The 26,893-nt window shown below is 43.3% G+C and overlaps 1 protein-coding gene across 2 annotated transcripts; it reads left to right on the plus strand.

The window, feature by feature from the left end:
• Positions 1-1,445: 1,445 nt before the first annotated feature.
• Mpzl3 (myelin protein zero like 3) lies at positions 1,446-25,958 on the plus strand. 2 transcript variants are annotated; one of them, XM_005069457.4, is made up of 6 exons: positions 1,446-1,609; positions 9,321-9,487; positions 14,010-14,220; positions 15,929-16,094; positions 19,320-19,383; positions 23,235-25,958. In XM_005069457.4, the coding sequence occupies exons 1-6, from the start codon at positions 1,534-1,536 to the stop codon at positions 23,259-23,261; spliced, it is 711 nt and encodes a 236-aa protein (XP_005069514.1). In that variant the 5' UTR covers positions 1,446-1,533; the 3' UTR covers positions 23,262-25,958. The 2 variants fall into 2 exon arrangements, with proteins under 2 accessions (XP_005069514.1, XP_021082414.1); XM_021226755.2 differs by lacking the exon at positions 1,446-1,609 and adding an exon at positions 1,696-1,992.
• The last annotated feature ends 935 nt before the right edge of the window (positions 25,959-26,893 follow it).

The following is a 26,893-nucleotide window of genomic DNA, read 5'->3' on the forward strand; positions in this document are numbered from 1 at the left end:
GATCCCACTGCCTCTGCCTCCCTAGTGCTGGGATTTAAGGCGTGTGCCACCACGTCTTTTTGATACCTAGTTTTGAACTACAAGTTAGATCTGTATTTTCTTCTGTTTTCATAATTCACCATTGCGACTATAACAACTAGATGTTTCTTTAAATGATGGCCCGTGTATGTTTCATACATGTAAGAAAGTAGCTAAAAACTTCTTCAGCAAACTTGCACCTTGTGTCTTGTCTGAACACTCACCAGGTATCACAGCCTTGTTCAGTGTCTCCTTCCTAAGAGCACTTTTGTACTGTAACTTATTTTTTATTATGAAGCATTGTGTAAATAAACTCTTAGTAATAAAGAATTATGAATTTCATTATTTACTTACATATAAATCTGCAAAGTTCACATAGCAGTTAATAGCAAACAAGGGGGTATATTTTATCTTTGTTCCAGTTTTCTTAGTAGAGACAGTAGAATCAGTAATGGATGGAATTAACTTCTAATAGGTAGGTATGATTTCTGTAAGTTTCTCACGTTGCTTTGGAGAACTTGGAAATGGGCAAAATGATACCATACATTTGGAAGATTCGTTTCTTGAGTCTAACCCTAACCCTTACCAGGGTCTTACTATGAAGCAGTTAATCTTGGTCCTCCTGCCATAGTGTTGCAGATCCTGGGTCTACAGGCTTTTGCTACCCTGCCTGGCTTAGTTTGGGTACTTCAGAAGCAATGATACTAGTTTTTCTACTCTTATTCTCTTCATAGAGAAAACCTTCAACTTTCAAGCCTAGTAAAGTATACCAGTTGAAAGTGTCACAGTTGGGAAATATTTCTGTAAGTGCAGGCTTTTTGTTCCCATTGCACTTTTATTGACCATAGTGGCCTCAGGAGAATTGGGAGAATATATCAGTCAAGCAGGGTCCTGTACCATCTTTTTCCAGAGGATGTCAGACCATCTCATTGAACATCAAGTATTGTGATAATAATATTCTTACTTTTGCAGCACATTGATAGACATACCCTTGTTCCCCTTCACCTGGAATATACACTGTAGTGATTTCATCACTGTCACTGAAGTAATTTAATAAGCACCCAATTCTGGATGATGTAATGGCTACATTAAAAGGAACAGGAACGATGAGGCTTACATGTATTTACCACAGGGCCCTGTATGCTCGCCTATGTCTCCATGGACTTCATATGTATGAGAATCAATTGTGAAGATTCAATTTAGACATTAGGGATAGAATTTATGGATTACAGTCAGAGGATTAAGCCTGGCTCTGCAGACATCCATAAAAATAAAATTGTTTCCCCAAAGTTTATAGCCAATTTGAAGTGGTAGACAGCAATCGGATCCTTTTTGAGAGTCAAAAAACTGCCGATCAGGGGAACCAGGTAGGATTCTGGTAACAAGCCTGATCCCTGAGGAAAATCCGGATTGCCATTTCAAAGGTGGCTCCCGCGATAACGTCACTTCCGGCACCACCTGCGTGGTCCCCGGGAGCTGTAAACAAGGTGTGCAAGGGTTGGAAGAGCTGTCGGGATGCAGCAGCCAAGAGGAGCAGCAGGAGGTCGTGGCTGCGCTCTCTTTCCACTGCTGAGCATTCTATTTGTGCAGGGTGAGTACGCCATCTGGCTGGGCTCCACTTCCGGCTTGAGGGGGTCAGGGAAGATGGTCGCTCTTCCGGTTCCGGGTTGGGGGTCTCAGGAAACCCCTCGCTCGGTTTCTGGGAAGGCGGGGGATGTGGGAGTTCGTTCTTTCCCGGCTGGCACCACCCACTGCGGAGAGTTGTTCCCCGGTCGGTCTCGGGGCTCTCAGCCTGACTGCGTTGGTGATGCCACGATCCAATGAAACCTCAGCGAGCTCAGGCTTTGCGGACACTCACGGTTCCTGTCTGAGATTATCAGTGATTGTCTGCCAGGGATCGCATTGCTGTTACACCCTAGTCAGAAATGGGCAATTCTGTGTGTCCCATTTGTATTGAAAGACACAGTCATGACCGTAAGGACTGGAAAAGAGAAAGGGGCGGGTGCGGGGAGGGAAGGAAAATCGTGATTTGGTAATTTTATTTCAGGGGCTATGAAATAAAACATTTTCTAGAAGTGTGATTTTTCTTATAGCAGGCATATTGTTGAAGAAAAGGCAGCTACCTTAGCACTTTATAAACATTCTAAAGTATAAGAAACGTCACAGGAGTTCTTTTGAAACTCTAATCTTTATTGTCAGAAGTACGGTGTTGACATAATGACTATATTGTAAGATTTGAATAATTTTGCTTTCAGGTCATTCCAGATTTCTAAATTTCAATCCAAACTAATTAGCTTCATTTTGATGTGCAAATATTTCCTGATTGTTTTTTCTGTGTGTTTGTGTTTTCCTAAGAAATAAAATGCTAGTATAGCTAGAATTAGAATGAATTGTATCATTTCCCAGCAAATAATGGGCATTTTTGAAAGGGGGCTTTAATATTGTATAAATATGAACACATTTAGGTGGCGAGTCTCATCAGGTAAGGCGAGGAGGTTTTCATTTATCTGGTGACTAATCTTCACGCTGCCAGCACACTCCCTGATCCCTCCCAGCTACCTGTGTCATCATAAGTGTCCAGTTTTTCATCCAAGTCTTTTTGCAATAGAGTCAGTGACTTTAGATAAACATCTCTCTCTTTCTGTATATATACAACATGGGTGTTGAGGGAGAAATGTTCAAATACCCCATTGAGAAAAATATTCTAGAAATGGTGGTCTTTTTGTAAACCTAGTATTACTTCACATAGAAGAGCAGGTGTCAAATCTAGCAGAACAAATGGTTCAAATATAAGTTATTTTGGGGGACTTGTGAGATGGATCAGTGGGTTAAGGTGCTTGCCATGTAAGCCTGAGGACCTGGTTCCATCTCCAGAACCTACATACAGATAGATAGAGATAGAAAGAGAGAACCAATTTAATTAACAAAGTTGCTTCTCTCTCTCTCTCTCTCTCTCTCTCTCTCTCTCTCTCTCTCTCTCTCTCTCTCTCTCTCTCTCTCTCTCTCATCTCTCTCTCTCTCTCTCTCTCCATCTCTCTCTCCCTCCCTCCCTCCCTCCCTCCCTCCCTCCCTCCCTCCCTCCCTCCCTCCCTCCCTCCCTCTCTCTCTCTCTCTCTCTCTCTCTCTCTCTCTCTCTCTCTCTCTCTCTCTCTCTCTCTCTCCCTCTCCCTCTCCCTCTCCCTCTCTCTCTCCCACACATATTTTTTTTTTGAGACAGGGTTTCTCTGTGGCTTTGGAGGCTGTCCTGGAACTGGCTCTTTTAGACCAGGCTGGCCTCAGACTCACAGAGATCCACCTGCCTTAGCCTCCTGTGTGCTGGGATTAAAGGTATTCGCCACCATGGCCTTGCTGTGCACACACATTCTAATGATGGTTTTAAGTTATTGATCTCTGGGTATGTCCCGAATAGATTTGTATTCCTCTGCCACTCCTACAAGTCTTCTGGGATAGTTTGATATTTTGCCTTTAAAACCAACTAATCAGCCAGCCAAGGGGGCTGAAGAAATGGTTCAGCAGTTAACGTCACTTGTTTCTGTTCCAGACTCTGGTTTGATTTCCAGTATTCAGATGGTGGCTGGCAATGGTTTGTGGTTCCAATTCCAGGGACTGAGATGCCCTCTCTGGCCTCCCAGGACACCAGACATGCAAGTTCTGCACAGGCATACATGCAGGAAGAACACACGGACACATAAAATAAAAAATAAAGGTTAAAAAAAGCACAGACTTGTTGGTATGTAGCTCACATACTTATTCATTTGTTAAATATACAGTTATACAATCATCAATACAACCAATTTTAGAATATCTTCATCACCCCAAACAAAAATCCGACACCTATTCCTACCTTCCCACAGGCTCTGGAAACCATAATTTACTGTACTTACTCATGCCTTTGTCTATTCTGGGCATTTCGTACAAAGTAAACCATTTGTGCCCCTTTGAGGCAGCCCTTTTCCCTGAGCATGTTGTTAGTGCACCATCTGTTGGTGTTTGTTGTTTGTTGTGTCTCTTTTGAATCTTAGGTGACAGGCTTTGCTTTCCCACAAGTGTTTATTTGCTATTCTATTCCCCTTCAAAGATAGAGCCCTTAAATTGTTATCTTTTTTGAATTGATCTCAAGTTGTAAATCTGCTCCTGCTTATTTCAGTTGTGTAAGTATATAGAAACAATAGACTGGGCCTGGGGATGTAGCTCAGTTGGTAGAGTATTTGCCCAGCTTGGATGAAACTTGGGATGCATTCCCCAGCATTGCAAAAACAGGGTATGGTGGTGGGCGCCTGCAATCCTAGCACTAGGAAGGTGGAGGAAGGGGCATGAGAAGTTCAAGGCTATCTTAGCAAATGTGAATCTAACCTGAGAAATGTGAGACCCTGTCTGGAAAACAAAACAAAACAAAACAAAAAACAAAAAAAGAAGAAAAAGGAACAAGAGAAGGGAAGGGAGGAGGACCAAGCAATAATGATGGAGAGCCAACCCAGTATTGCATCTTTCTCTTTTTCATGTAAGTGCAAGTACTATGTAAATTCAAGATTGGGAGATTTACATTTTGGAAAATCAGATGTATAAAATTATGGGCTTTGTTTTGTCATGTTTAATTTCTATCAGCTCCAAAATTATTTGCATTAGAATGTGGCTTTATCTTTCTCACCTCCATTAATTGTTTTTTTAAGTCTTTTATGGTTGGATGTATTTATTTGGCCAGAATAAATATCAAACCAGAACATGGTGGTCCTATCACTTGAGATGCTGAGGCAGGAGGATAGGGTGTTGGAGGCCAGCCTAGCCTTGGCTACATAGCATGATTCTGTCTCAAGAAACAAAACATAAAACAAAAGTTAAATGTCTGAAAGGATGTTATGGTAAAATGGGGGAAATTTGAATTAATATAACATAGGATTGGAAAGAGTTTTTGAGAAGGGAGTTGATAGAAATATGGAGAAGGAAGAAGGACTGAAGAGAAAGGTTGGAGAAAAGGATAGAGAGGGAGGGGGAGGAGGTGAGGGAAGGAGCTATATGGAGGTAGGAGGAGAAGGAGGAGGAGGAGGAAGAGAGACAGACAGAGGAAGGGAAGAAGGGAGGAGACAGAGAGAAGGAAGAGAGAGATTGTTTTGTTTGTTTGTTTTTGTTTTTGTTTTTGTTTTTTTTACGAGACAGGGTTTCTCTGTATTGTTTTGGAGGTTGTCGGTCCAGTCTGGCCTCGAATTCACAGAGATCCGCCTGCCTCTGCCTCCCGAGTGCTGGGATTAAAGGCGTGCGCCACCACCGCCCGGCTTGTTTTTGTTTTTTGATACAGGGTTTCTCTGTGTAACAGCCCTAGTTGTCCTGGAACTAGCTCTGTAGACCAGGCTGGCCTTGAACTCACAAAGATCCGAGTTCCTCTGCCTCCCAAGTGCTGGGATTAAAAATGTGCACTGACTGACTTAAGGTTCTGATTTCTAACTCTAACCCAGGTCTTGTCTTAGCTCTAAAGCAGGCATTGGCAGTCATTTCCAATAATGGAACAAGAGTGAACATTTTAGACTATGGGGGCACCTGTGCAGGCACCTGTTCTCTGCTACATCTTCTGAGTCTCTGCCGCCTGTGCAAAAGTAGCCACAGACAAACCAGTGTAGTTGCATTCTAATAGAACTCTGTTTACATAAAGATGTTGAAATGTTTTAGCTGTTTGCCAGAAAACCACTGGAGAGATTGATGGACAATCTGGTTACCCGCAGGGCAGAGAGCAGGGTCACTGCTAATTATTATGAGTTTGTTCCCTTCTTACAAGAATCATCTGCTCCCACTTGAGTCATGGGTCTTAGACTGCGGACGCCTGACTTACTCTTCTTTTTGACATTATCCCTTAGGTATTGAAGACATCTAAACTTACTCAGAATTGGACTAGTGTCCCTCTCTACAAGCCTGGTAGAAACTGAGAGTCATTCTTGACACCCTCCGTCTGGCACTCATTTCTTAGAGGGGCTGTCTGTACATCTGGGTGATATTCTTTTCCTCCTTTAGTACACTAGTCCAGTCTAGAAGTGGTTATCAAGTATGGATCTTTTCCTGAGTGGGTACAGACAGAAGCATCGAAGAGGTGTTGCAAATCCCATAAGGAAGGTGATGGGGATCGAATGAGGGAGCAGTGAAGACGTCCTTACACTAGTAATCATGGTAACCCTCCTAGTCTCTCTCTGCCTGCCTTCTTCCCTCTGAATTTTTGCCCTGGTGGTGCTTGCATTTTGTGGAGGAAATGACCTTTATAAATCAGGTGTGGTCGTGGCATATGTGCTTGGGTAGTATTGTATGGTGGGAACTTCAAAGGAAGAGCAAAGAACCTCAGGGAATTTGGGTGTCACAGAGTGGGCTGGCATTTGAGTTCTGATGAAAGTGTGTGAATGTTGGGATGTGGTGGGGAGCAACTCTGGCAGGGTAGTAAGAATGGGGAGATCCTTCCAGACAAAGATATGTTCAAAGAAAACAGAGACATGAAAGGACACAGTATCTTTGGGGACAGTCCAGGCATAGTGAAAGGGACAGGATGGGTAGTTGGCAGGTGTCTGAGACAGACTACTCCTGTTTAGATTTTAATCCACAGACCAGCAGGGCATTAGTTCAGAATTTTTAGTATGTGTGTTGCCCACTTTAATAATAAGTGCAAATGTTCATTGAAAGTTTTTATCTTGAGAGCTCTTCTAAGCATTCTAAGTGTATTTATTTGTTTGTTTGCTCACTTATTTATTGTGGTACTAGGGAGAGAACACAGGGCCTCACATGTTTCACAAGAGCTGTATCCAGGCCTGTATATGTTTAAAGTCTACTGGATGTTCACAGTGATCTTAGGAGAATTATTCTTTCCATTCACCAATGGAGCAATTGAAGTCTGAGTGGATTAGGGAACTGCGGCCAAGCTCTCATAGCCAGACGTCTGATGAGCTACAGCTTGGTGCAGTTCTGCCTAAGTTCAAATCTATCCCTTCAAGCTCTATATTGTACTTATGTTTTAGGCTTGAAACATAAGATGAGGAACCTGTGTAATTTGTGGGTTCATTCTACCTTTCTGACTTTAGATCTGAATCCCCAGGGCTGAATAGGACTTTTCTTCACATTGATGTGTCAAGAGTGATTGAGGGCTTGAAAATGAAGGCTTTTTTTCTAGTACAGGAATAAATGTTTACGAAGGCACACAAGAAATGGCAAGTTTAGCATGGCAGTCGGAAAGGATGCTATGCAAGGAACCAGATGGCCATCACCTGTGAGGTGGGACGGACTCTTATTAAAGGCCTTATTAGTGAGCTCTGTCTTGGTCTCCTCCTTTCAGGAGGAATGCGACCAGACTAGATTGTCCAGAGTGAGAAAATGATTCAAAGCTGTCAGAGGTAAAGGTACGGGAACAATGACTCAGATATGCCAGCCATAGGAAAGGTCGAGAGCCTGTAGGAGAGAGAGGAGGTGATATCAGCAGGCCTGGGGTGTTTGCTTGAGGTAGGTAGGCTTTCTGGGTGTTGTATGTGTTTTAACTCATTTAATCCTCACAGTGACCTAGAGGTAAGCCCTGTATCTGCCAGGATGAGCAAACTGAAGGAGTAAGGTAACCGGTTGAGCTGCTCAGAGCCAGCAATAGGACTGGGGTTTGAACTCAAATCTGGCTTAGGCGTCTTTGTGTTCAATCAGTACACCATCCTCCTGTGCCAGAGAGACCACTGGATCTTGGGGCAGGGTGTGAATTTGCTCTTTTCTGAAATCTTGCTATTCTCTTTGCCTTAAGCTACCAGAAGAATCTTAGATTAGTGAGATAGAGAAGGAAGCAGGAAAACCAAAGGATAGCATTTTAATTTCCTAGAACAATGCTCTCCAGTGGGAGGCATATTTTATTCACTGCTTTTCCTATAGCATATGGTTGGAAGAAAGTGCCAGGTTTTATTCTCTCTCTCTCTCTCTCTCTCTCTCTCTCTCTCTCTCTCTCTCTCTCTCTCTCTCTCTCTCTCTCTCTCTCTCTCTCTCTCCTTCTCTCCCTCCCTCACTTGCTTCCTTCCTTCTTTCATTTCTTGTGGAAAGATGGAACATCAAAGTTGGAATTAGTGGTTTTAGAAAGACCATACTCTGTAGGCTTTAAAAATGGTATCTTACTTTAAGGCAGGTGCTCTGCCATGAACTACACCTCCAGCCAGTCCTCCATAATTTACTTTTAATAGATGTATGATTCACATGATTCACCTAGCTAGCTTTGAGAGGAAGCCTAGCTGGGTGTGGTGGTATATGCCTGAAATCCTAGGTCTTGAAGGTTGAGTCAGGAGGACTGTGAATTTAGGCCAGGCTTGGCTACTACATAGCAAAGCCCTGTCTCAAGAAGGAAGAGGAGGAGAGGAAGGAGAGGAAGGAGAGGAAGAAAAGGAGGAGGAAGAGGTGTTAGAAAGAAGGACCAGCAGTTTAGAGCACTTACTGTTCTTCCAGAGGACCAGAGTTCATTTCCCATTAACCTGGCTCACAAACACTTGTAACTCCAGCTCTAGGGGATAAAGCCTCTTGCCTCTGTTGGCATCAGTATAATGAAAGAGAATAAAAATGAATCTTAAAAAGGAAGAGCTGGAGGAGGGGAAGACTAGATAAAACATTTGAGGACAGTTTAAAACATAAATTTCCTATTTGCATTTTCTATCCTTATTTTGCTATTGGTTGAAATGCTAGTAGTTTCATCATGTTGTGATGATATTGTATTTGGTTGAGTCTCTGTTTGTTTTTTTGTTTTTGTTTTTTTAAGACAGGGTTTCTCTGTATAGCTTTAGCTGTTCTTGGCTGTCCTGGAACTTACTCTGTAAATCAGGCTGGCCTTGAATGCACAGAATTCCACCTGCCTCTGCCTCTGCCTCCCAAGTGCTGGGATTAAAAGCGTGTACTACCACAGTTTGAGTCTCTTAGACCTTATAAAAGCTGCTGTATTTCTGGAACATGTGTGTGTGGGCGGGCGTGTTGGGGAGGGCACAGGATGAGAAGTGGGCCTTGTTTTCTTTTAGTTACTATGGGCAACCCTTCCTTGTATGTATTTAGTTTAACTGCAAGCCTGTGTTTGGAAAAATGCTAAAGTGATTAAGTTTTTAATTTTTACTCAACTATTTACTATGATTTAAGACTATAACATGATAAAAATGTTATTAAAGATTAATGGATCTTAGCTCCTTGCTCCTCATAAATTTTGTCTGAAAATACATTGGTGGCTCTGGTGGAGATCCCTAAAAATGATGCAAAGCATCTACAGTGTTCACTCCCATTTTATAATCCAACAAAAGGAATGCATTGTAAATGTTTGGGCTTGCTTCCATTAGGTGTGCATACCGTCCTTTCTTTGGAGATAAGTGCAGATGCCCATGTCCGAGGATATGTTGGAGAAAAGATCAAGTTGAAATGCACCTTCAAGTCGTCTTCAGATGTCACTGACAAACTGACTATAGACTGGACATACCGCCCCCCCAGCAGCAGTCGCACAGAATCTGTAAGTGTGGACTATCTGGAAAGTTCCTTTGAATGCCTGGCATGGCAGCACACGTCCGCAGTCTCAGCATTGGTGAGGTAGGAAGATCAGGAATTCAAGGCCATCCTCAGCAACATAGCAGACTTGAAGCCAGCTTGATCTACACTTAAAGAAAGAAGAAAGAAAGTCAGATTCCTCATTCAGAGAATAAAGACTCCTGTCTGCAAGCCTGATGACCCGAGTTCGATTCCTGAATCCATGGGGGTAGGAGAGAAATAACTCTCAAAAGTTGTCCTCTGATTTCTACACGTAAACCATAGCACTAGTGCTCCTACACGTACACCCCATACACACTACAGTTAAATTTAAAAAATGAAATAAAAGAAATAGGTCTTTGGAGTGAGCCAGGCTTCTGTCCTGTGATATTTGTTTAATTACACAGAGTCTTTTACTCTGCTGTGTAAGACTCTTGCACATTATCTCCAAGGAAAAAAATGGTCAGAAACCAAGAGGAAATGTGGTTTAATTTGGTTGCCCTGTTGCTTCCTTCTGTGTGGCATTACAGCTTTATTTTGAATCTGATATACTAAAAAGGGCGTCTCCAGGACGTGGGCTAGAGAAGTTCCCCACTCACGTCACTGACATCCTTTCTCTGAAAGCTGCTCCCACCCTGCTGTCTCTGTGGGCGTGTCTGTCTGAGAATCCTGCACTCTAGATTTATCTTGGCTTCTCCTCTGGCCATGTAAACTTCTGCTGTGATTTATGTAGCTGCCTTTGAAGGAAACAGTAGCACCTTGTACTGGTGACAGATGTCATCAGTGACATATGGTCATGCAATATTAAAAGCAATATACTTTAGTCACACATATAAAACACATTTATGGTTCAAGTCCCATTATGGGTGTTTAATTAGAGATTACAATGCTGTAAAAACCCTTTCTCTTTATAGTTCCATCAGTTGCCTTGGTGCAGGATGGGTGCTATTTAAGGATCTATTTGAATGTTGGGGCTGGAGAGATGGCTCAGCAGTTGAGAGTACTGACTGCTCTTCCAGAGGATCTGGGTTCAATTTCCAGCACCCATATGCTGGCTTACAACCTCCTGTAACTCCAGTTCCAAGGGAATCAGATACCCTGTTCTGATCTTCCTGGGTACTAGGCATGCACTAACACACAGACATACATGCAGGAAAAACACCCACATATATAAAATAATCTTAAAAATGTGAATGTCACAGCCATATGTAAATTGGATTTTTACATTTTACTTATGTATTTATTTGCATGCATGCTACTTTGAGTGTATGAAGGTCAGAGGACAACTTGCAGAATCTAGTTCTTTCCTTCCACCGCTTGGATCCTGGGGATGAACTCAGGCCTCCAGGCTCAGTGACAAGGTGTCTTTACTCACTGAGCCATCTCTGTCCCTAGAGTGGATTCTAGGAAGTATTCTTTATTCTCTTTTCCTCCATTGGAAGGAAAATCGCCTTTCGTCTTAGTGACTACGCCTTGAATTGTGCATTAGGAGCTGTTACCGAGGGCCGTGGTGTGTGTGGAGGGGGTCAGGTAACCGTGGTGAAGGAGACAAGACTGGAGTCAAGGTTCCTGTTGCTGTAGATTTAAAATAGTTCCCTTTATTCTGACTTGCCAGGAGGCCATGACTGACCTTATTTGACTCTGCTTCCTTGTCCAAAAGTAGGACAGAATGAGCAGTAGGGAGCTTCTTGGGTCAGAAACCCTATATGCAGACAGTGCTTCTCCTAGAGCAGTGTTCTGTGAACCCAGTCAGAGAGCAGCAAGCTCGTCTGAGCTGGAATCAGTGCCATTTAAGAGACGGTTTTGGGGAAGTGGTTAACTTGTCAGGCTTACCAAGGAGCAAGGATTGTGGGTCACTAACTTAACATGTAATTCATGAGTTAGACTAACCTGGAAGGTACACAGCAGGCCTTGTTTTGTCAGTGAGGAAATTTTAAGCTTTTTGTCCTGACGATCCCTGTTTTTTGGAGAAAGGTTTGTTGCTCTGTGCTCCAGTCTGTTCTTGAACTTAGTGTATAACCCAGGCTGGGCTCATATTCACAGCACTCCTCCTGCCTCTGCCTCCTGAGTACTGGAGTATAGGCACACACCATCATGCTGCTTTGATAGGCCTCCTCTGTCTCCCCCTTTGGAACATTTGTCACAATCATGTCCATTTTTACTGTCTCTATTTACCAAAATGTACGCTCCATGAGAATAGAGGCCATGCCTGTGTGGTACCCACTATATCCTGTTCCTTCACATGCTTGGAACATGGCGGGTGCGCTGAGTATCTGGGGAGTGAATTCTTGATGAAATTAACCAGTGAGTGAGTCAGCATCTTCTCTGAGGAATTGCGCTTCAAAGTTGGTCAATTTGGTGGTGTGGTGTCCTAAGTGGGAAGGTACCAAGTAAACAAAGAAAGAGGGAAGCCTCCTGTCTTGCATAAGAGCCATGTTGATTGTCATAACTGCCTGTCACACCTTCAGGCATACATATATGCTTTTGGTGACCAAGTGTCCAATCACCAAGTCCAAAGCAGTATCACCTTAATACAGCACATATTCACTGCATGCTTATCAGGTGTTTGATGTGGTCTTGTATTAACTGCCATGGGAGATAAGCCAAGAGAGGTTGGATTGTAGTACACCTGCTCAGTGATCCGGAAGATGAATATCTCCCTTTTGTCACTTGCTAATTGTGTGACTTTGAGTAACTTGCATCATGTTTTGATTTGGGTCTCTTTTCGCTTTCTGTTTTCAGAATAGTTCCACCTGTTAAGTTCAGAATAGTTCCACCTGTTACATTCAGAATAGTTACACCTGCCTCATATGCTTTGGTGACATTATAAGGGCCAAGCGAGTAAACAGTGAAAGTCATTTGCAAACCATGAGAAGCAAACACTGGGTGTTACTCTATAGTACAGGTTCCCTACTTTGACACTATGGATGTCAAACCTGTGGGACTGTCTAATGCACCGTGGAAAGTTTAGCAGCGCCCTTGACTTCTACCCACTAGGTGCCTGAAGCACGCACCCCCACCCCTAGTTGCAGCAACCAAAGTGCACCAAGGAAACAAACAACCCGATTAAGCAGCAGGCAGAAGATCTGAGCAGACATTTCTCAAAAGAAGCGGTATCAGTGATCAGATAGATGAAAAATTCCAGTGCCTCCAATTACAAAGGAAATAGAAATAAAACTGAAATGAGATATCACCTCACAGACTACCAAGAAAAGCTATTCTAAAATAGACTAATAATGGGGCTGGAGAGATGGCTCAGAGGTTAAGAGTATACACTGCTCCCGCTGAGGACCTGAATTTGGTTCTTAGCACCATTATTGGGGTGGCTGACAGTGGTCTGTAACTCCAGCTCCAGGAGTTATGCCATCTCTGGCCTCTGTGGGCATCTACACTAATGTGCATGCACACACATGCAAGCACACACACACCCATGCATCATGAAAAGCAATAAAAATAAATCTAAAAAAGACAAATTACAATAGGGATCGGTACAGGTTGGAGAAAAGGGAAATTTACTAATGTAAATAATACAGCTAATTTAGAAGATGGTGTGGCAGTTCCTCAAAAGCAAAAGTAACTGCAAGATGTAGCTTATTGGTAGAGCTTAGCATTCATAAGGCCTAGGGTTCAAGTCTCAGCACTACACAAAAAAGTCACACATAAATATAACACTTATTATTTGTCAATTAGAAATAAATACAATTTAAAACCTGGTGGGAAAAAAGAATCTGTCCACATTGTCAAATGTTTTGTGGAGATGATGTTGCCCCTGTTTGAGAGTCATTTCCTGGGGGCTTTAGGAAAAATTTACAAGAGAGTTCTTGTTTAGATGTGTGTATGTGTGTGTGTGTGTGTTTATGTCTGTCTGTGTGTTTGTTGTGTGGTCTCTCTCTCTCTGTCTCTGTCTGTCTGTCTCTGTCTCTCTCTCTCTCTGTGTGTGTGTGCATGTGTTTATGTCTGTCTGTGTGTTTGTTGTGTGGTCTCTCTCTGTCTCTCTCTCTCTCTCTCTCTCTCTCTCTCTGTGTGTGTGTGTGCATGTGTTTATGTCTGTCTGTGTGTTTGTTGTGTGGTCTCTCTCTCTCTGTCTCTGTCTGTCTGTCTCTGTCTCTCTCTCTGTCTCTCTGTGTGTGCGTGTGTGTGGTGTAATGTATGAAGGTGCCTTCAGAGGCCAGAAGTGTGGAATTCTCTGGAGTTGAAGTTACAGGTGGTTGTGAACTGCCTGATGTGGGTGCTGGGAACTGACCTCAGGTCCTCTGGATGGACAGTGCTCTTAGCCCCTGAGCCATCTCTTCAGCCATAGAAAAGATCTAAAGGTTGAGATCCCAGGGCTCTCTCATGAGTCTGTTCTCTGATCAGTTTTATTCACCTGTCTTTCTAAGAGAGAGATGGGCAAAGCAAAGCAAAACCAACTGGGGGAAAATAAAGCCCTTGTTTTACAATTCCTCTTAATCTTGGGCCTACTCAGCTTTTCCAAGCTAACCGTTTCTCTTGTGGTATTGCCTTCTTAGATTTTTCATTACCAGTCTTTCCAGTACCCAACCACGGCGGGCACCTTCCGAGACCGTATCTCCTGGGTTGGAAATGTGTACAAAGGGGACGCGTCTATCAGCATCAGCAACCCCACTCTAAAGGACAACGGGACGTTCAGCTGCGCCGTGAAGAACCCTCCCGACGTGTATCATAACATTCCCCTGACGGAGCTTACGGTTACAGAAAGGGGTAAGCGGCTCACTGCCAGGCTCCCACAGTGCTGTCACTTGTCTGGTGTTTTCAGGGACTTACCAGTTGGCTTAGAGGATCACTGTGTTGAAACTGTTGTCTTCACGTGCCTGTTAAGATTGAATTTTAAAACACTTATTTATTTATTTATTTTGTATGTATTGGTGTGTGGGCACCCATGCTACATTGTGTGTCTGGAGGTCACTAGACAGCTTGTAGGAGTCGGTGGGAACAGCTTTTGCTGGCTGAGCTATCTCAATTTTGATTTTGAAAACAGAATATAATAGAATATTCTCTTCCAATGTTGTCATAGTTTCTGCATCGACGTTTTCATTGTATCTTCAGGTGACCAAATGTCTTGTGGAATGCTGAGCAGTCCCCCCAATTTAATGCTTATGTGTGATGTAGAGGTCACTGCAGCTGTCCTGTTGGGTTCATGCTGCAGTTATGGGACTCCCTCTAAGAAGGGGCAGAGTTATGATTCTTTTACGCTACAAAGACCAGCATTTCCTTCTGTGGAGATGAGGTTATGAATGACTTTTTCCAAAATAATCACTCTGGTGACTATTATGTGTTATTTGAGTTTGAAACTGGATATGAGTCAAAGACGTGGAGATACATTATGAATCATTATAATTGCCAATTCTTGGGGCTTCCCGCCCTCTTTTATTTCCTCTTGCCTGCCTGTCCTGCCTTTTTTCCCTTTCTCCCTCCCTCCTCAGCTTTTTCCTTGTCATAATCATCATCTGGTTTGACAATGACCCATTGCAAGTTTAAATGATCATACTGCTGGCAGGAATAGATTTTATTTTTCTAGAAGGCAGTTTTGTAGTAGAAGTCATACTTCTTAAAATTATGTTCCCTTAAAAATATATTCCTGGCTGGGCACTGGTGGCACACACCTTTAATCCCAGTAGGCAGGCGGATCTCTGTGAGTTCAAGTCCAGCCTGGTCTACAGAGCAAGTTTCAGGGCAACCTCCAAAGCAATACAAAGAAACCCTGTCTCAAAAAATCAATATATATATATATTCCCTACAATTCTACTTTAAAATTTTATCTTAAGATACAGAGCTAAACACTAGGATTTATATATAAGAATGGTCGTTCTAATATGACTTGTAGAGTCAAAGAAGGGAAAGAATTTGAAATAACCTGAATGTTTAAAGTTAGAGGATTGATTTGCTAATTGATTCAGTATGGTAGAGTACTCTGTGTCATATTCAGAAGGCTTGTTTTTTGTTTTTTTTGGACAGAGCTTCACTATTTACTTTGTAAACCACCAGGCTGGCTTTGGACTCGTGGAGACTGCCTGCCTCTGCCTCCCAGTGCTGGCATTGAAGGTGTGTGGTGCCATCACGCCTGGCTTGAAGACCTTTATAATCAGGACCTTTTTAGTCAATCAAAACATGTCTCATACACTAAGCTAAAATAATGTGAAAAGTAGGACTTCTGCTTTTACATACATCCTGCTCCCTATGTGATTTTAGACTCCTGGAAGAAGAATAAACTGGTGGACAGCATGTGTTTCTCCTGGGTGATGGAATTATGTGTGCATGTTTTGCTCCCTGTATTTTTTTAATGTTTCCTGTGATATATTTATTCCTTTTGTAATTGAAGCACGAACAAAGGCAGGGATCGGAAGAGGCCTGGGCCTGACCTGAAGTCAAAGGCTGCAGGTGCACAGCCCTCTCTCGGTTTTTCCGGCAGGTTTCAGCACCATGCTGTCCTCTGTGGCCCTTCTCTCCATCCTTGTCTTCATCCCCTCGGCAGTGGTGGTCATTCTGCTGCTGGTGAGAATGGGGAGGAAAGCAACCGGGGCGAAGAAGAGGAGCAGGTCCGGCTACAAGAAGTCTTCCATTGAAGTTTCCGATGAGTGAGTTTCACCAGAGTCCCCACAGAGAGCCGGGCTCCTTTCCACAGCCCCGCGCAGCACGGGGGCAGCGCAAATGGGCAGCGCATGCGCTCCATGTCCACACACTTCTCCCAGACTGAAGTCGGCGCCAGTGGTGAAATGTCATCCCAAATGGAGTGGTTCTGTGAGGGGAAGATTACAGTGACGTTTGTGGGCATTGACATGGAGGCCGGGGAGTGACAGGGAGCTTCTGCTTCGGGACCACAACATGCAGTGCTGTGGCCCTGCACATGCATTATGAGCATGCATCTCATCTCCCAACAACATATGCCTGAGCAATGAAGGAGGCTCTGAGAACAGCGCTGAAGGGCGAAGGAAATTTAAATAAGCATGTGAGGTTCTTGGTCAGCAGATGCTCTGAAAGGGGTAAATGGATGTGGTTACCGCCTTAGTTACCATTCTAGTTCTGTGAAGAGGCACCATGACCACTGCTTCTCTAATAATGGAAATTGTTTAATTAGGGGCTGGCTTACAGCTGCTTAGTTCACTATCATCATGGGGAACTATTATGATGGGGAGCATGGCAGTAGGCATGGTACTGGAGAAGTAGCTGAGAACTACAGCCTAATCTGGGGAAAGAGGGATAGAGATAGCAATAGATAGAGACAGAGGGAGAGGGAGAGAGAGGTAGAGATAGCAATAGATAGACAGACAGAGGGAGAGGGAGGGACAGAGCCTAGCATGGACTTTTTTCAAACCTTAAAGCTCACACTACTGAGGTACTTCTGCCAACAAGGTCACACCTCCTGATCCTTTAATTCTGTCAAAGAGTTCTACTTCCTGGTGACTAAACATTCAAATATATGAGCCTATGGAGGCCATTCTTATTCAAACCACCACAGTTATCAAAAGCATTTATTACTTATTAATCACCATTCTGCCAATGGGCAGGCACAATCCAGTAGTTTCCCAGGAAGTTTTTTTGTTTTGTTTTGTGTGTGTGTGTGTGTGTGTGTGTAAGCATTGCAGCTCAGATAGAAAGGGATCCTGGCATTCGGGAGCCACAGAATACTGAGTGTTACAGCTCAGATGTAAAAATATTCTGGCAGTCGGGAGCCGAGGACTACCACAGGTCACAGTAAGCACAGCAGTTTACAGCCCTGCTGCAGGGAAAGGCTTCCCCAGTGTAAGAGCTAGGCTCTGGCAGGGAGCACTAAGTTGTTACAGTTTGTTTGGCTCAGCTCCCCCAGAGTGAAACACCACTTTCCCCAGCTGAAGTACTCAGCCTGATGCTCCATTCTGGCTGCTGCAAAAAAGTTCCAGCAAATGAAGGTCTCACCCAAACCTCATTCAAGAGATTTATTGGGAGGGAAGAATCCAGGAGAGTGATTCCTCATCAGGGTGGAAGAGAACAGGCAGACAGCCACAAGCTGCAGTCACAGGGTTTATATAGGGATTCTTGGGGGGGGGGGGGGTGGAGTTTTTCCAGGGAGATTTCCAGGGTAGGGATTGGTCAGATTTCAGTCCCTGAACTAAGATTGGCTAGATTTCATGCTCAGGGATTGGTTGGTTTTCTGCTTGGGTTCAGGGTCAGATTTGGATCCGGTTTTAGGGACAAAGTGTGTTTCTTTTACTGGTCCTTTTAGCCTCTTGGCTCTAATTTTAGGACCAGGGTGTATTTCTTTCACTGGCTCTGATTCCAGAGACAAACTGTTTCTTTGACACTGGTTTCAAGGTCAGGGTGCATTTCTTTGGTTCTGGTTGCAGGGCCAGAGTGTGTTTCTTTGACTCTGTTGAGGGTTGTGTTTCTTTGACTCTGTTGAGGGTTGTGTTTCTTTGACTGACTCATTTTCCATACAGTTTGTTTGTTTTCAAGACCGGGCTTTGAAGCCTGTCCTGGAACTTGCTCTGTAGACCAGGCTGGCCTGAAACTCATGGAGGTCTGCCTGCCTCTGCCTCCCGAGTGCTGGGATTAAAGGCATGTGCCACCATCGCCTGGCCAGATTTACATTTTTTTTTAAACAGGGTTTCTCTGTGTAACATTGAAGGCTGTCCTGGAACTTGCTCTGTAGACCAGGCTGACCTTGAATTCACAGAGATCTGCTTGTCTCTGCCTCCAAGTACTGGGACCAGATTTACTTTTTAAAAGGAACAGAATTATACATTAAATCTCCTTAGCTGGCATGAGGCACACACCTTTAATCCCAGAACTCAGGAGGCAGAGGCAAGCAGGTTTCTGTGAATTCAAGGCTAGCCTGGTCTACATAATGAGCTCCAGGCTAACCGAGGATACATAGTGAGACCCTCTTTCAACAAAACAAAAACAACAGCAACAAAAAAATCTGTGATGTTTCTGTTGTCTGTGAAAGGACTCCTAACCTAAGGGATGAGGGAGTCTTAATCTTGGGAAGTTCTAAATTTTTTTTTCTGTGTGTTTATTTATTTACTGGAGAAAGAGTTCCTTTTTCAAGGAATCTGAAACACACACACACACACACACACAGCAAAAATAATATCTGTTTCTAAGCATGTATATCAAACCCTCTGGGATCTGTTCCCAAGTCACATTGTTTCCCATCATTTGCTCTCACTAACTCTATAGTTCAGTTATCTTCAGCTTATGTGTTTTTCCCCCTAGATATACTATAGTCATTCTTGTGTGTGTTTGTGTGTGTGTGTGTGTGCATGTCTGTCTGTCTCTGCCTGTCCATCCATCTATTTGTCCATCCATTTTTTTCCTCCTGACCCCAACATTCCTGGAATAGTCCTCTTCAGTTTCTTGTTTATCTGGAAGCTTGGTTACCCCCAGAACCAAGATGTGCGCTTGAGTTCTGGACAGAGACCTGGTCTCTCCCTGCCCTGTGCCCATGGCAGTTCCCCCAAACTGTTAGAGCATCATCGTATGGTATTACCGTACACAGTAGCTCTTACGGTTCCCTCTCATCAGAAGATCAGGTGCTCTTTACCTCTGTTCCCACCCTAGCATGGCACTCCAGCCGTAACTGATGCTCAGTACTTTCCTGAGTGAATGAGGGTGACTAGCTGCTATTTACCTAGTGCTTGCTGGGTGTGTTTGTGTACAACCAGTGTGCCTGGTGTCTTCAGGGGTCTCATGCACATTTATTTATCACTTATTCCTAACGGCTCTCCTTAAGGGTCAGCTATAAAACTACTCATGTGATTTCAATACCCAAGCTTGTGCTGAGGACAGTGATGGTTAAGTTTTGCTCTGTGTTCTTTCCACAGCACTGACCAGGAGGACAACAATGACTGTATGGCCAGGCTTTGTGTCCGTTGTGCGGAGTGTCTGGTAAGTGTCCTGTTTCTTCTGTTTGGTATTTTCTCTTCTTCTTGACAGCACAGGAAAGTATGAACCAGGGTCTCTGGGAATACCTACCAATTCTCAAGTTGACTTTTTTTTTTGAAAAATAAAATTTAGATTTTTTTTTTTTGGTTTTTCGAGACAGGGTTTCTCTGTGGCTTTGGAGGCTGTCCTGGAACTCGCTCTGTAGGCCAGGCTGGCCTCGAACTCACAGAGATCCACCTGCCTCTGCCTCCCGAGTGCTGGGATTAAAGGCGTGTGCCACCAATGCCCGGCAAATTTAGATTTTTTTTAATGTATAAGAGTATTATACATGTGTGTTTGTGTATAACCATTATGCCTGGTGTCTGCAGGGGTCAAAAGAGGGTGTTTGACTGCCTGAAGCTGGAGTTACAACAATGGTTGTGAGCCACCATATGGGAACTTGAAACAAAATTCAGGTCCTCTGCAAAAACAACTGCTGAGCCATCTTTCCAGTCCTCATTTAAAATTAAGTTTGTTTATTTAAGCTTCAGTGAGTGCATGGAGTCACTGGACAGTTTGAAGGACTTGGTTCTGTCCTTTTACCACGTGGGTCCCAGGGATCGAACTCAGATCATCAGGCTTGATTGATGTCAAGCTCCTTTACCCACTGAGTCATCTCATCAGTCCATGATTTTATTTTATTTCGTCTCATGTGTGTAGAATTGTATTCTTAAGCTAAAAAGAGGGCTGTGTAAGGTACTGACTGATAAACAAACAAAAAACCAAAACCCAAACCAATCAAAGAAACAAACAAAAACCAAAAACCCTATTGAATTTTTACAAGGGAATTTCAACTTTCTGAACTCAGAACCCTGAATTGAATGAACTTCTGATGAACCAGTTTTTCTTTTCTTTTCTTTTTTTTTTTTTTTTTGAGACAGGGTTTTTCTGTGTAGCTCTTGTAGACCAGGCTGGCCTGGAACTCACAGAGATCCTCATGCCTCTGCATCCCTAATGCTGTGATTAAAGGCCTGTGCTACCACCACCTAGCTGAACCCTAGTATTTTGAAGGAAGTCAGGATGTATAGCCTTTAGGTGATTTCTTTCATCACTAAGAAACACTGTGTTGGTAGGTCCTCATCTTGGTTGAAATCTCTAAAGGGTGCATTCCAGGCCTTGACTCAGGCTTGTATCTATCCTGGGATCTAAGGAGAGGGGGAGACTCTGAAGTGGTGCAGCTGGAGATGCCTCAGGATCTGTTTGTGAGCTAACGTGGGCTAACGTGAGCTAACGTGGGCTAACGTGGGCTAACGTGGGCTAACGTGGGCTAACGTGAGCTAACGTGATCTAATGTGAGCTAACATGGGCTAACGTGAGCTAACGTGAGCTAACATGGGCTAACGTGAGCTAACATGGGCTAACGTGAGCTAACGTGAGCACACACTTTGTCCTCACTGCCAACCTCAGCACTTGACTACGTGAGTGCAGCCCGTCACTCACTGGACTTCTCATTACTTTGATTTCTGTGAGCTTGAATCACCTATGTGAGATGAGAAAAAGATGTCTCAACTCCCCAGGGTTTGAATACTTTGATAACACAAAGTAAGAGACAGTTATTATCTACATGTCTTGTATTAATTCATTTAATGATTATTTATTGGCGTCTGACATGTGCCATGTGTACCATTCTAGGTGCTTATAAAATAGATGTGAAAACATTAAAATTTCCCGCTCTTCAAGGAAAATGTTCTCTGCTTGAAAAACTCTTTCACATCCTCAAACATGCAGTTGAAATAGCATCTTTTCTCAAATTGGGGCATAAACAATTTTTTGAAAATAAATAAAATACTCAGTATACTAGGCAGTATTTAATGCAAATAAATATTGCTGAAACAAAGCAGAAAAAGAGTTAGCTGAAGGGCTGTGGTATTTGAGAGGATGCTTATGGTTACCCTTGGTACGATGGCATTCAAGAAATTTCCTAGGAGAAATGAACAGCTAGCCACACAGCTTTCTCGGGAGATTGCTTCTGGAAGAGACTGTGGATGCCAAGGCTCAGAGGAGAGCAGCAACAAGGGGGCAGTGTGGAAAGCAAGAGAGGAGGGCGAGAATGAACTCTGTGGGAGTCAAAGAGTTGCATCCAGATCTTGTAAGAAGCCTGAGTCATCTGAACTCTACATGAAGTGGAATCCATTAGAGGGGATTTGGAGGGAAGTGCTATGGACTGATGTGTGTTTTCAGAGTGTCAGTCTAGCTTTGTGTTGAGAGCGACAGTAAGGGACTGAAGCAGGATCAGAGAGCCTGGTTAGTAGGCATTAGCCATAATCCAAGTGAGAGAAGTCTGTGGTAGAGACGGTGAGAAGTGGCTGTGTCCTGTACTCTGACTTGAAAGTAAAGGCAGAAGAATTTCCTGGCATTTGTTTTTAAAGATAAAAAGGAGAAACAGGGATCATTCCAGAGGTCTTGGCAACTAGTAGAATAGAACCAACATTTTCTACAGTAATATTTAAAATGTTTTAGCTCAAAGTTAAGATTTTTATTTTATTTTATGTGTTTGAGTATTTTGCCTGTGTGTGTGCATGCAGTGCCCACGGAGGCCAGAAGAGGGATCAGATCCCCTGGAACTGGAGTTACAGATGGTCGTGACACCATGTGAATGCTGGGAATTAAACCCAGGGTCTCTTAACTACTGAATCCTGGGAGTCAAACCCAGGTCTTTTGGAAGGGCAGAAAAATGTTCTTTACTACTGAGTCATCTCTTCAGCCCCAGAGCAAGATTTAAGAGTGAAATCAGGAGTTGAGTTTGAACATATTATGTTCAGTGAGGCAGTTGTGTTTTCAGAACAGAGGCTTAGTCTGGAGATGTGATCTAGGAGTCATTAGGAGATAGAGACTTATGGAGCTGTGTCCATCAAGGAGATAGGTGTGTATATATGTAGGAAAGCCAAAGGACTGAGCCTGGAGGTCTCCAAGGCTTCTAGACAAAGAGGAATTAGCAAAAGAAAAGAAAAGGGATGGCCTTTGAAGTTGAAAGACCACCAAGAGAGTTTAATATCTTGGGAGATGGGGAAGAAAATTTTCCAGGAACTGGGAGTTCCTATTTATGTTTTGGTGATGTGGAGGTTACTGGTGACCTTGGCAAAAATAGCTCCAATGGGATAGTGAGGGTGAAAGGCACAAGGGAAGGGGCAAGAACCATCACAAAGACACATGGGAGGAAGTGAGTGTAAATGGCTTTCCTAAGATAGAATGCAAAGAAATATGGCAGGGGGCAGAGGGTGCTCTGTGTTGAGTTGCTTTTTATGATGGGCAAAATGGAGCACCATTTCTATGCTGTTGTGGATGATCCAATGGAGAAGGAAAAAATTGATGCTGCAAGAGAGAGAGAGAGAGAGAGAGAGAGAGGATAATTGCTGAGTTTACACTGGGAGGTGTCACAGGAGGACATAGTTGCTGTAGATAAAGTCATAAGAACAGTGGAGAAAAGCTGGTCATGGTGGTGAATGCCTTTAATTCCAGTACTTGGAAGGCAGAGGCAGGTGGATCTCTGTGAGTTTGAGGCCAGTCAGGTCTACAGAGAGAGTTCCAGGACAGCCATGCACATTCTGCTATAGGCAAGCATCTTTTCTGGTGTATTTAAGTTCTAAAATACAGTCATAAAGAGAACCATTGTGGCTTCAAAGCAGTAATCAGCCTGCTGGACACATTGTATTGAGGTCCTGTGATGCTCCATGGAACTTAGGTGTGCTATCAGGGATATCCCACCATTGTTACCCCAAGCTAGTTTCCATTTGGAGACCCCATACACATGGTCTTTACCTGTAACTAGCTGTGGCATTGTAGTGCATAAACATCTGCCATTCTTGCCCCTCTAGGATTCAGACTATGAAGAGGCGTACTGATGAAGTGTGTGTGATGGAGGAAGTGTCACCTAACAGCAGGAAATATCCCATTTCCCCAGCCAGGAGTGCCACTGGCGGGGACAGCAGTGACAGAAGAATCTGACGGTCATCAGTGAAGACTTTAAGGACCATTTATTTATTGAAGAAGTGTTCATTTTATATTTATAAACTGTTCAGAAATTTCCAGAAGGGACTCATGCCTTTCCTTCTTAACATGCTCTGACTGAACAAAGAAATTCTTGTCTTGAACAGAAACACACCCCTTGGTTTACCTTTGCTCTTGAATGTAGTTCGTGTGTAGTTCGTGCTTCCTTTCAGTTGCCTAAATGTCTGTCACTCTGCAATGCCAAAATTATACTTTTTAACGATGTGGAGCTTGTAGCTTCCTAATGATGTGCCATGAACAACACACTTGTTTGGGATGGGTAGCTTTTGCTTCTTCACAAACGTTTTCTGTTGCAAGTATTTGGTATGCACTATGTGGTTTGATGGTCATCAGTTGTGTCTGGGTGGCATGAAGTGTTTGACCACAATTTTGATAGACTCGGTTGGCTCACAAGTTGTAGGCTTGCTTTGACTGGGTCTCTTAAGTATTAGTGTTGTCAATTTACAGTTAAGGAACCAAATTTTGAGGTATTGTAGTCTTTCTCATTTGTCTTGCTAGGTACATTTTGGGCCAAAGAATGTTATTTTGTGTTCCTACAGCTGACTAATTTGTGGTTTCCTCCTTGGTTTTTTAAGTCAGGGGTAAGAAATACCTCTTAAGAAGGTTTTAAGAGAGACTTATGAAATATTTTTGTAGTCCTTTGCTTTAGGTCTTTCCACTTTTCTTGTGTTGTTGTTTAGAACTTCTAGTTCCAAGTTGCAATAGTGATGGGCACATTGTTGTGTCTGCAAGCTGGTTTTCTCGGTACTGGAGATGAGGAAGTAAGATTGCGCAGAGCATCTCCCTTCTCTTCTCTCCATGCCTTGCAACCAACACCACTGCTGTCTTGTAGCAACTTATTTAAAATTTTAATTTATAGTAGGTTTTCTATAAACCATTCAGATGTACCTGATGTATCAGGAAGGACTGACTGACAGCATGTGTGCAAACGGCCCTCTCTATAAAGTGACAGGGCTCACTTCTTGATTGTGAGAGTCACAAGTGACCCCTTTCCCAGCCTTGGTTGTTTCATCATGGTGGTCTTCTTCCTAGTTCTTCCTAAAGTGGCTTGGGAGGGCTCCATATTAGTTTTATAAACTATGTAGCTTATAAAAGTCATTCTACTTACCACCAAGATCTTATTTTTGAAACTGGCATCGTTAACTCTGCTTTGAAGATTTGTTAATCTAACCTGCTGATCCATGAATCTGAGTAGCTGATAAGCGCTGTGATTTAGCTCTGGTCACGGAAGCCCATGGAAGAGGCAGAGGAGGAACTGGCATTCTGCATCTTTGGTGCCTAGACTTCATGGTTCTTTGGGCTACTTGTTAAAGATGTGGTTGTCTGCGGCCACTCCAGTGAGACCATTTCTGACAGATCAACACAGAGGATAGAATTCTGGTACCAAGCATAAATAACTGGACTCTCGCAGATCTGAAGAGAGGGATCCAGTTATGAGGGGGCCATGCTGTGGGCTTCATTGCTATGACAGAGGTGTTACAAGAACCCATTTAAACCATCATCCTGTGAAAATGAAGGACCAGTTTCATGTCTTAGGACTTTCCTGCAAGTGTGTTGTGGAACTTTGTCTAACTTAGACATTGGTGAGCTAGGTGACTGATGCCCAACACACACACACACACACACACACACACACACACACACACACACACACTGTTGTGTTCCCTGTTTTGAAATGGTTCTTTCGCTTTTAAATGACAGACCAATGAAAGCCTTCATTGTAGGGAAGTCAATCATTTTATTTGTTCCATGGGTTTGTGGTTACATCCAAGACTTAGGCCCTTCAGTTTCCTTTTTCACTCTTATGCCGAGGTTTGTGTGATAGCCTTTTGATCCTAAGGACAATAAGGCAGTGTATGGAACACTCCCTTCTTTAAAAATGAATGTAAGATAAAAGGTTTTTGTTTGTTTGACTTACTGTTTTAATATCTTCTAAGTTGCCAATTCTCATACCCCCCCCCTTTTTTGCTGCTCTGTGGGCTCAAATCACATGACATTATAGCATTGTCTGGGAAGAGATTTAAGTTTTTCATTGTGGTTGTATCATCTTCTGAGTTTTATGCATTATGGTCTCTTAAAACTTATAAAATGTGAATTTATAAAGTGCTTTGTTTTCCCTTTGTGACTTCAGGCTACTTGGGAACATCTTAACTGTCTGCAGCTCCTGAGTGAGGCCACGGTGCTTCAGAAGGGAAAGTTGCCCCTCCCTCGTGTGTGTGTGTGTGTGTGTGTGTGTGTGTGTGTGTGTGTTTTACAACAACAGAAAACCTGGAGGCCAAATCCTGAGCTAGAATATTCTATCGTATCACTGAGCTCCCATTCTGAAGAGGGGCTCTAGGAAGATCCATGGAGCGGACTGATTGCACAGCTCAAAACACTCCAGTGGTGAACTCTTCACTGCTGCATCTCATTGACTTTTAAACTTAAACTTCTTGTTTGCCGGAGGCTGTGAGCTGTAAGGCTGCATGCACAGACACTGTGACTCATGGAATCTTCACTCCACTGTAGTTAATAAACTTCTTTGCACCTTGTGGCTACCCTTTTCATGTCTGTCTGCATTAAAAAGAGAAGTATCACATGAAAGAGAGGGGGGTTTGTGGTTTTCAACATTGAGAAAACTGTCTGAGCTGTGTGCCAGCAAGACTCTGAATAGATCCAGTGGCCTGATCACACAGCAGGAGCTGATGAGTGCATTTCTAGAAATGTTGTGAACCAAGTGGCAAACTGTTGGTGGCACGAAATAGACTGTAGTGGGAATTTTTACACACAGCCCATGCAGTATGGTCCTTGAGGCAAGAAAGCATTCAATAGTTTTCAGGACAGGACACATTCCAAAAGATGAGTATGCTCAGACTTGGGTCAATCCAGTAGAGCTAAGGGTGAATGTGTGTGTGTGTGTGTGTGTGTGTGTGTGTGAGAGAGAGAGAGAGAGAGAGAGAGAGAGAGACAGAGAGAGACAGAGAGAGACAGAGACAGAGAGACAGAGGGAGGGAGGGAGAACACCTACTTTGAAGGTGACTTAAAATGGAGCGGTATCTTGCTATCAGGAAGCCCCAAGTTGTTCCTCAGGATGGCAAAGCTACTCCAAGTGTTTGCTAGAATAACTTGCTCCATCCCTGTCTGCTGGCAACTCTTATAGTCAGAGGAAACTTATGCAGCAACATGGTGGGCTGGAGCTCCTGACATGAGGAATCTTTGGAAGCAGCTAAAGGGTGATTGATTCGCCTGGATGCATCTCTATAATGAGAGAGAGAGAGAGAGAGAGAGAGAGAGAGAGAGAGAGAGAGAGAGAGAGAGAGAGAGAGAGAGAGAGAAAGCTGCTGTATCTGAAACAGTAAAATGTTTTTATTCATTTTAAATTAATTGTACTTTGTTTACAAAAAGCTGATTTCCCAGTAAGTGCCTTTCAAGATTTTTGTTTTTGTTTTGTTTTGTTTAGGTAGGGGCTCACTGTATATCCCAGGCT

This window comes from Mesocricetus auratus, unplaced genomic scaffold (assembly GCF_017639785.1).
Source record: "Mesocricetus auratus isolate SY011 unplaced genomic scaffold, BCM_Maur_2.0 Super-Scaffold_100022, whole genome shotgun sequence".
NCBI classification, from domain to species: Eukaryota; Metazoa; Chordata; class Mammalia; order Rodentia; family Cricetidae; genus Mesocricetus; species Mesocricetus auratus.